Here is a 10,025-nt window from a genome sequence, read left to right on the forward strand (position 1 = left end):
AGCAACAGGTGATAGGCTCAGGTAGAGTTTTCTTATTTAATTCAACTCTAGACTGGATAGATAGTAACTGGAAATGTTAATCATTGGGTTTTGAAGTACACTTTATTTTTAAAGGACACTGGCAAAAAAAAAAATCGTTTTGGCCTCCCACTTATCCTTTTGAAATGATGTTTCCCATCATTAAAGACCCAAGACATCTGGGAAACTTTCTTTCCTTTCAGAGTGCTGTACCTGTTCAGGCTGTGTGGCTATTTCTCCATTTAAAAGGAGGACATGTATTTATTATGAAGGGATTTATGAATGCTGCAATGGTTCATGCAGAGAAGAAAGATTTGCAGATGTGTCCCAGTGTTCTGAATGACCAGGAAAGATAAAAGGTTGTGTATCTTCAGTGAAGATTTGTAGCTGAGGAATGTTATCCTCTAGAGAACAGCTGAGACAGGCAAAACAAGCTGAAGGGAGCAGGACAGGCAAAGACTCATCCTTTCAATCTTTGTGCACCACGGGAGCACCTTCAAAACTAGCTGCAAATAAAAACTTTAAACATTTATTCTGGACAGAGTGTGAACAAAGAACACTGTTTCAGTCTCTCTGTGAGAAAGGGCAGGTCTGGAGAGGAGGAGAGAAGCTACCTTTCACTCTGAATCTGAAATGGCAGAATAACCAACAGGGCTGCAGAAGGGAAGGAGAAGGCTGCTCTTGTGCAGGCCCTGCCAGCCCATGCCTCAGCCCCAAGTCAGTAAGAACTGGCTGCTGCATTTCTCACTGCTTGGGAGACACGTCCTTGCTACCTCTCCATCAAAGGATTCAAATGATGTTACTTGAAGTCAGTGACTTTGTAAACAACTATTCACACTGCAGTCATCTGCCATTTACAGACAGGTGTCCATGGTTCAGTTTTATCAGTCTTGTAACCCCTGAGGAACTAACTGCTGTGACTCAGCAGCTGTGGCCCTTCTTGTATCACAACAGAAATATCTACACCATGTTTACAGGTCATTGTACAAAAACCTATGACAGGCTGCTCTTGCAGAGTGCTGTGAACTCACAAACATTGAAACAAGCTGTTGGAATATTTGTAGCATTATAACAAAAGTACTTCTAAAATGTATGTATGTGTACTACAGTTTACACTCATTCCCAAAGAAATTCTCTGATGCAGTAAATGGATACAAATGCAAATTTGAACCTTTGGAGTTTCATTCTTTTGATTAATATTTACTTATTGAGTAATGATACATGGGGGGGAAATGGAATAAATTAGGGCATGCTGTGGTGCTTGGCCACTTGGTTTGAGCTCCCCAGGAGTGGGGAAGGTCTCCTGGGGAGGATCCCATGACTTGGAGCAGCTGCCCTAAGTGACTCCAGTAACTAGAGAAATCAGTATTTCAGTCTAGAGAGGTGGGGGGTTGCACTTTATATTCCTTCAGCTACTGTTTTGTATGTTATTTTCTGACCTGTAACAGTATTTATGTGCCTTTTAAGACTATTAAATTATACAGGCTCTGAGAGATAAAGGTGATTCTATCTGAAGTGTGTCTTTTGCAATAGCAAAATACCTGTGTTCCAAATGCAACATGATTAGTACCACGTTACACAGGGAAGGGAAGGCCATCACCAGCATCTGAATTCAACTGACAAATATGCCTCTCAATACTGCTCAATTAATGTTTTTCAGATTGGAAAAAATAGCAGTGTAGCTTTGTCACAATCCAGTCCTTCGAGTACATCAAACCCAGTACACAACAGACAAGTAAGTTGCTTTTAAAAAAGTGTACTTAAGTAGTCTATAAGCAGTTTTGAAACATTTTATGCTATAAAACCTTCAAATACAGTTTCTTTATGAATCCAGTTATTTATAGAAGCTGCCTTTTGGTGAGCTAATAATAGATTTCTCCTCTCATATAATTTTTCCAGCTCTTTTCCTCTCCCAGAATTATGAATTACACATTTTTGGTTGTTTTTCACCACCTGTATTATAGCTCAGGTTGGCTCATGTGCTGCTCACTGGCTGTTGCTTTGGTGATAGAGGCTCAGCAGCAGCAGCAGCAGCAGATCACTGTTGTTTTTTCTATCCCACTTCTCGTGCTGAGCAAGATGGCACAGCAGAGTCCCCAGACTGGCACAGGAGCATTTAAAAATAGGCCAGAAGTGAAGCAGCAAAGGGAGAGCAGAAACAGGACAGAGAAGATGAGGCAATTGACTATTCAGAGAAACTAATCTGAAAGCATAACTAACTCATGTGTAATGTGAGTTCTTCTTAAACAGGCTCTGAGTTAGATAATGATAATAAATGCTGTAACTCAGCTTTTTTGATCTGGCCCTCATCTGTCTGGAGGACTGATACCCTGGTTTATTTTAATATGGCCCCTACTATTTGACTCTCCCAAGTTGAGTACTTTATGAAGACTATAATATCAAGTTCTTTAGTGTGAAAAGGTTTCCCACTTCACCAAGGTGTAGTCACATGTAATCCAGAGGGTTTTTCTGTACAGCCAGTGTCTTAGAATTCTGTTTATGTATTCTGGCTAAATTATGCATGAATAGTTATTCCAAATGGCTGTGCTGTTAGTTTCTGCTGTGTAGATGCAGGAAAAGAATAATAATGATAACCCACACTCACACTTTATGCCCATTCAAAATACTCTGAATGTCTCATATCTTTAGATGAACTGCCAAACAGTAATTTTTTTCTCTCTCACTGCTGAATGCAAATAAATATGGAAGAGCTACTCTGAAGGGAAAAAGTGGAAAGTTTCTTCATACTTCTAAGGAGTGGCATTTTCCTGTCTGACACTGTCATCCAACTGCCAGTGACAAACTGTTCTGAAGTGCAAAACTGTTTTTGTTTTAACATCTTGCTCCTGTGTTAGTATAACATAGACACTACCCGAGGAGCAGAACTTGTTAGGATCTGTTGCCTAGATCCCATGGGGAAAACCTCAGAGTACAAAACATTAATTTTGTGTCAGCTCCATGTAAACTGAGATTATTGCAGAGCTTTTCAGCTGTCTGTTTTCATAACTTTATCAAAAATAGAAGTGTTTGCTTGTTTTAAGCCCCACAAATTCTTGCTTATTAAAAATGCTTGTCAGTTTGATAGTTGAATTTGGGGCTCAAAGTATAAATACAAAAAAATCAAGTTGATACTAAATTCTATTAAACTTTTTTTTTAACTTACACAGGTGTTTAGTATTTGGAACCATGAATAATGATTCCCTGTTTAATAAATGCTTGTCACTGTCAAATTTGAGCTGCTTTGTTGGCAGCTTTTATCTCCAATCTAGCAATTGAATAGTCCCTAAATAAAGTTTCTGCCTTAAACTATGCTGTAATATTTCATTATAAAGGTGTTAATAGTTAGGTAACAATAAGTGGACCTACAAGTATGTGCTGTGTCAGTAGAGGTATTGCTGTGCAAGCTGAGCTCTCCTGTTTTGAATGTTAGTGTAACTATAACCATGAGAATCAGGGAGTCCAAGTGAAGCAAGGTCTGTAGGCAGAGACAATCTCTGCTATACACCAGGGTTTGTAGTTGGAAAAATCTGGCAAGTTTTCATGAATACATCACAACAACAGACTCATAACAATGCAGTTGGAAGCAGAGTTGCTGAGCTCAATGTGCCTATGGAGCAGTTCCTCTGGGCTGCCTCCGCTGTGTTCCCTGGCCAGGCAGCCTGGTGGAGCTGTCTGCTGGCTCAGAAGGGAGAGGATTGTTGTCCTCAAAAGAAGGGAGAGGGTCCATAACTCACCACGGGGCTCAGTGGCTGGGTGAGAATGTGGCTTTTGGAAAATTGTGTTGGGCTGTAAACCCAACCCACGCCCCAGTCTCTTTGTGCCTGTGACTGCCCGGGCGCCGTCCGGCTGGGAGAGCTTCCCGTGCCTTCCCAAAGCAGCCAGTGACAGTGAGAGACACGTGGCAGTGCTGTGGAAGTCACCTGCCACCCATAACTGAGTGTTTCTCTTACTGAGCTGTGAGCTGAAGGTGGCCTGTACTTGTTCTGATGTCACAGGAGTAGCTGCTTTTGGTCATTTGCTCCATGTGTTGAAGTTCACTCGGGTTCTCCCGTGGGACTGGTGGATGATGAGAATTGTTGTGGGCCTGTCAGTTCCATCCCATTGGGTTAAACTCCATCAGGCTGAACTCAAACAGATTCTTCTCAATTAATGTTTAATATGAATATTCCTGCCCCTCTTTGAGACCTGAATTAGGGATTGTATACATAAAAGCATGCCTGTTTTTCCAACTATTATTGTTGCTTTGCTTTAGTAAAAGAAATTCTTCTTTTCCCTACAAAAACTACTTGATCTTTAAAAATAATTAATGGAATGATAGTTTTACAGTCAAATTATTTGTGCCTGTATGTATTAAAAGTTTGTTTTCTCCAGATATTATTCTTGTTCTAGGTTTTTAACTAATCAAGTCTTTTTGTCTTCATAGTGCTTTTAGGTGCCTGAAAGTGTTAACACTTCAAGACCTCAGTATGCGGTGGTTTTTAAATACTGAATAACTAGATCAGTTTATTAAGGGAAGGTGACAACGTGTGTGCTGTGTGAGGATTCCTTGTGCATGAAAACATGCTGTGTAGAGGAAAAGATTCTTCAGAGTTGTCGTCTAATTGCTGCTCTTTATTTGTAATGATAACCAAGTTAATGAACATGAAATTCACCAAAGCTTACTAAGATCAGACCGTCCCAAAAGGAAATATGCCGTTTATTCAAAGCAGTTCCTTTTCTTAAAGGTCTAATGTAATCAGTAAACAGGGAGGAAATTTAGTTCAGGGACTTGAAATAAATTCCTGCTTTGAGTACTGTCAGCCACAGACATTATTGAAGTGTTTTATACCAAAAGACATTGTGTGATTTTGAACCTGGCTCTGGTTTCTCTTTTAGAAGACATCAAACCGGACTGGTAGAATAAGGACTCTTCCATAACAAGGAAAAGGAACCAGCCTATAATCTCTAGCTCTCAGCAGCCCTACTCCACAGGGTTTTTCTTTTCTATGTCCTGCAGATGGATTTAATCTTTTATGAATTTGTGGTTTTAATGAGAATTAAATTTACAGAAAACTGTAATAGTGATTTGTTTAGTTTTTCCACTTGTATTTGCCACTGATCTGTGCGTTCTGCTTGGTTATGTTTCATGCCTTTTAAAGCTGTTAGCGTTGCAATGCTCCCTTTGTTTCCTAACCAGAACACAATGGACATTCCAAAACAAAACAAAAATCCAGACCATGATTTGAATTTATTTAAAGGATCTCCAAATTTTTTCATTAAATTAAAAATTACAGTAATTCTGTATTTAAGCTTGTCCTATGGATAAAAATTGAGTGCATTTCTTAGTAATTTGCAAACAGCTGGGGCACTGCAACTTTAGGGACTAATCCTGATTGGTGCTCTGTACCTACAGCATTTAATAATTTCAGTGGGAACTCTGAGTGTTCAGCCTCTTCCAGAATCAGGCTCTTAAGGAATCTATACTTCAATCAATGCATAGCAGAATTTTGCACCAAACTGTAATTACTGTTATCAGGGCCCAATGTGTAAAATCCCCATATCTTGGGGGATTTCCAGACCCTTAAGAACACAGCACTTGATAACTTCAGTGAGCAGTTTTGGTTTGCGAGGACAGGAGTTGAGCAGATTGGCTTGCATTAATAGAATTGCACTGACAGTGTTTCTTATAGGATTACTGAATAATTTTTTAATAAAATATAGATTTTATAATCAGGAAGCCAATACTAGGTACTGGAACAATAGTACAGAGGAGTTAATTTTTATTTCTACAGTGTTAAAAGTGCACTTATATGCTGGTTTATTTACATCTTGGGGAAAGGCGAGAGACTGCAAATAGGGAGATTATTACTACTTTCTTTTTTAAAAAAAGAAGGGTTAAGGCAAATTTTAAGACTAAAAATGTTTAAGCAATTATAAACAAGGCTAGACCCTTTGAAAAAAGTTTAGAAATATTCTTAAAATAAATTTTTATAGTGTTAATTTTGTAATAATTTATGTTTTGCTATACTTCAGAGCTAACTGACCGGTATAGTTTCAGAAACAGTATGAAACTTAGGAAAGTTTAAGCAATGTTTATATTTTTAAAATGTTCTTTGAATTATGTTTTTATTGTACATTTCTTCAGACTGAAAAATGTGTACATATCTTTGTTATTTTTGCACAATTTTTGTCTTGTTCAGTTTTAGGAGCAGTACTATGTTGATTTTTTTTAATTTATTTTGAGTTATAAAACTGCAGGATTTTAAAAATCTCAGTAACAAAGTCATCCTCTGTAATCAATGAACTGCTATTTCTAGTTGTTGAGGGAAAACAGTGGTTGTGAGATTCAGTGGTTGCTTCTGAGAAATAATGCTAATCAGTGACTGAAGGAGCAATTTTGTAGTTTTAGGAAGCTTTAGCTGTTTCCATGCATCTTTTAATTGGAAAGCTGAATTATGGAGCCTGTCCTTTGAATGCTGCTTAAATTTTATTTTCAACTGGCTTACACCTGACAGCATTTCAGGAAAGTTAAGCACGAAGTCAAATCCCGTGGTGTTCTTTCATCATCAAAGAATCATTCTTTAATGAAATGTATCGGAAATTTTAGCCTGCAAAATGAAATGGAAGCAAACCTTTGGGAAAAAAGCGGATACAAACTGGACCAGCCTATAATGCATTCTTAGTGTAGCATTCACTTGTAGTTCTTTTTCTTCCCCATTTGCCTGAAAACCTTGTGATTTGTTTCCAGCAATAGAGGCTCAGAAGCTTTGGTTGTTCCACATACGCAATGCATAGGCCCGTCAGCCATAAAAAGCGACTTGGATAACTTGTATGCCTTCTTTTGTATCGATGTAACAATTGTAAATAGTGCTGATCGACCTTTGTAGAGAATAGTTTATACAGCATATTCTATTATTGCTGATTCTCAGTGAACTATTGTTTTAAAAAAAAAAGAAGAAAAAAAGAAATTTTTCTATTTACACCTTATATTTTGTTATGCTGTTGACCCATGGCACTTTAACAAAACTCTGTGGGTTTTGCATAGCTGGTCAGTCATGGGATATATTAAATAACTGTTGTTGCACAGAAATGAATTTGCACCTGCTATATTGTGCTTTCCTACTACAGATTTTAGAACCTTTTCCAGAAGACTTTTGAAGAAAGCATGTCCAATCATTCTAAGAAAAAAAATGCCATACTTGTACAGCCAATTTCTTTTCTACAATCCATATTTTGTAACACTAAGTATTTTCATTCTTTGTCCTGCACCTTTATGTATTAGCAGTATCAAATAGAATTCATTCCATGCTTGTGATAATTGTAAGCAGAATAAATGTCTAAAGTAGGTGTAAATAGTAAATTCTATGGCTTACAGTTTAAAAAAGGAAAACCAGAACAAACATGTATCTGATTGATACTGCCATGGTTCAACACCGGGCCTGGAGATATTCTCTAGTGAGCGATTGTATTTTTTGTTTTTTGCTTTATTATTATTTTTTTTTGTAACATGGCTTTGTAAATAAAATAATTTATATGTTTGTAAGAAACAGATGGGGTTTGTCATTATTTCTTTTTGCAAAGCAAAAATGGTGTGTATTGCTTTCTTTTCCCAGAGGCTGAAATACACTTTGCAGATGCCCTGCCCTGAGAATTCCACGGTAGTTCAAAAGATCTGCCCAGCTTTCTGTACAGGGCTGAATTGCCCTGGGATTATTTTTGGCATTCATGTCTGAAATGTTTCTGTATTTACATGTCAAGACACGTGCAGCCATCAGCTACTGAGGTTTTTTGCACTGATAAACCATTTTTAAATTCCTTTGCTTAGCTGAATGCATTTTCTCATTCCTTATCAGTGTAAGAATTAACTTTGTTACAGCTGCTAGATTTAGGAATTCTCACTTCAATGGGCAGGACAAATTTATAACCAGTCTTTTTATCATCATTAATACGAAACCCGCAGCTCTTATCTAGGCGTTAAGATTCTTGTTCTGTGCAAAGCCTGTTCCAATTACAGATCAAATGAGACTTAAATTGCTCATTGGCTCGACAGCTCTGCAGAGAGGATTGCAGTTTTTTCTCTTGCAGCCACCCTCTTCTGCAAATCTGGGAAATACGGGCATTTTCATGCTCCTTTTATGAAGTATCTGGAAACTGTCTTGGAGATACTGTAGGGAAGATGCTCACAATTACAGTACCTCTTTTAAAAGCAAGCAATTTGGATTGCAGACTGCATTTTGTGTGCACACACTCAGAACTGGCAGAGGAGATAGGAAGCTGGGCTGCCTTGCAGGAAAAGGGAATTGAAAGAGGGAAATTTTACCTTCTAGGTAAACAGCTTTATGTGTAATGTCTTGCACTTTCTGATTCCTGTCACAAAAGCTAATCCTGAATTTCCTCTTTACTGTCCGGTTAATGCCTTGATCTGAGATACTGAGATACTTGTATTTTGAAAGCTTTTTTTTTTAATCTTTAGTTTATCTTTTTCAGTACAGAAAAATATCATTAAATAGTAGTAGATGCTGAAGTTTCATCTGATAAAAGTGGTCTCCATGTATGGCTAAAGATAACTCTGTGTTTATAAGATGCTTTGCTATTTCTAGCAGCCATTAGAAATTCAAACTACAGCCAAGAAAATGGAATATGGCTGATATATTAACTGCTTGCCATCACTGCCTATGGCCAGCAAAGTTTGAAGACTACTGACTTCCCAAAAATGAATCTGTAGTTTTTTAGCTCTTTTGGGTGTGTTGGAATTATCTATAAGCTGTTCTCATATTTGGAGCTGGGTTTCCCCTCCTTTTTTTGGCTATGCACAAGTGTTCTGCTTGTAGCACTCCTCTCCTGCTCGTATTCTCTAACATGCTCTAAATATCACCCATTTTAGAGAGAAGCAAACCACACTGTAACTTCTTTATTCATTGCACTCTCATTTTTATGCTTCTGTTTTTACCATGGAACTATTTATTTTAGAAGGAAGTCATTGCTGTGTGCAACCAGGATCTGTTTTATTCTTCCAAATCTGTCAGGATTCACAATTGGAAAAAATGCCAAATACTGATTCCAGAAATATTTGGAGGAGAGTCATACAACACATTCAGACTTCAGAACACAAGAATGTTTATTTCATGCAAATCTTTCTATGCTGTTTTGCTCCGTGAATACTTCCTGAAAGCAACTATTCAAAGCAAATGCAGATCTCTTTTAAAAGACACTTTTCTAAGTAGAAGAAATATAAAGCTGATCATTGAGCAGCAGGTGCCAGTCTGCCCCTTGCCTGGAGGATCCATGGCAGGCGGTGCTGAGCTCTTGTTCTCATTTTGTAAGGCACCACAAATGACACAAGCTGGATTCTTTTCTATGGGGGTATTGGTGTTTATGGCTGAGCCAAAAATATTCAGGTCTGGTCTGTGATCTGTTGTCCCTACAGAAAGGAGAAGAGAAGCTTTAGGAGAAGTTTGCCAGCAATAATAATCAGTTTCCTTGATTTGAGGGTAGGGACACCAGCAGGGATTTGAGATGGGACACTACCTTCAGCTGTGCCCTTTGCCAATTTCCCAAATGTGCCATGTTGAGCTCTGAAATTCAGTCTGGGTTTGACTAACTTGGAGCAGTTGCTAACACGGTTGATGTGACACCACAAGGGTAGATTTCAGAAAAGCAGTTTATTGTGGACAAAGTGCATTTACAGAACCCACAGGTGTGAAGGCTTTTGGTGTAAGTACAAAGAACGGCCTGATGAACACGAGTGCAGCCCTGGGAGTCCCCAGTCTCTGTCTGCTCGTTTCCAGCCCGGCCCCACTGAGGCAGCAGATAGAACTGATGGAGGAGACATCACTGCAGAACAGAAACCACCATCCCTTCCCAGAGGGAAATTACCTAGTGCTGATTTGGAGCACCATGGCACAGGTGAGTGAGATAGGTCACTACTGGGAAATGACTACACAGGCTCAACCTCTTTGCCTTTTCCACCACAGCTGCGGAATATATATATATATATATATATATATATATATATATATATATATATA

General features: G+C 38.3%; 1 protein-coding gene across 6 annotated transcripts in view; it reads left to right on the forward strand.

Moving 5' to 3' along the window:
- Positions 1 to 7,544, forward strand: part of ATXN7L1 (ataxin 7 like 1) — a 110,257-nt gene extending 102,713 nt beyond the window's left edge. For 5 of the 6 annotated variants that reach the window (XM_063155514.1, XM_063155516.1, XM_063155520.1 and 2 more), the window contains 2 exons: positions 1,679 to 1,753; positions 4,894 to 7,544. In XM_063155514.1, coding sequence (XP_063011584.1) covers positions 1,679 to 1,753; positions 4,894 to 4,935 — 117 coding nt within the window. In that variant the 3' untranslated portion in view covers positions 4,936 to 7,544. Of the gene's footprint in view, positions 1 to 1,678; positions 1,754 to 4,441 lie in introns of all 6 variants that reach the window. The other variant, XM_063155515.1, reaches the window with a different exon arrangement.
- The last annotated feature ends 2,481 nt before the right edge of the window (positions 7,545 to 10,025 follow it).

The sequence above is a fragment of the Melospiza melodia genome, chromosome 4 (genome assembly GCF_035770615.1).
Source record: "Melospiza melodia melodia isolate bMelMel2 chromosome 4, bMelMel2.pri, whole genome shotgun sequence".
Taxonomy (NCBI): domain Eukaryota; kingdom Metazoa; phylum Chordata; class Aves; order Passeriformes; family Passerellidae; genus Melospiza; species Melospiza melodia.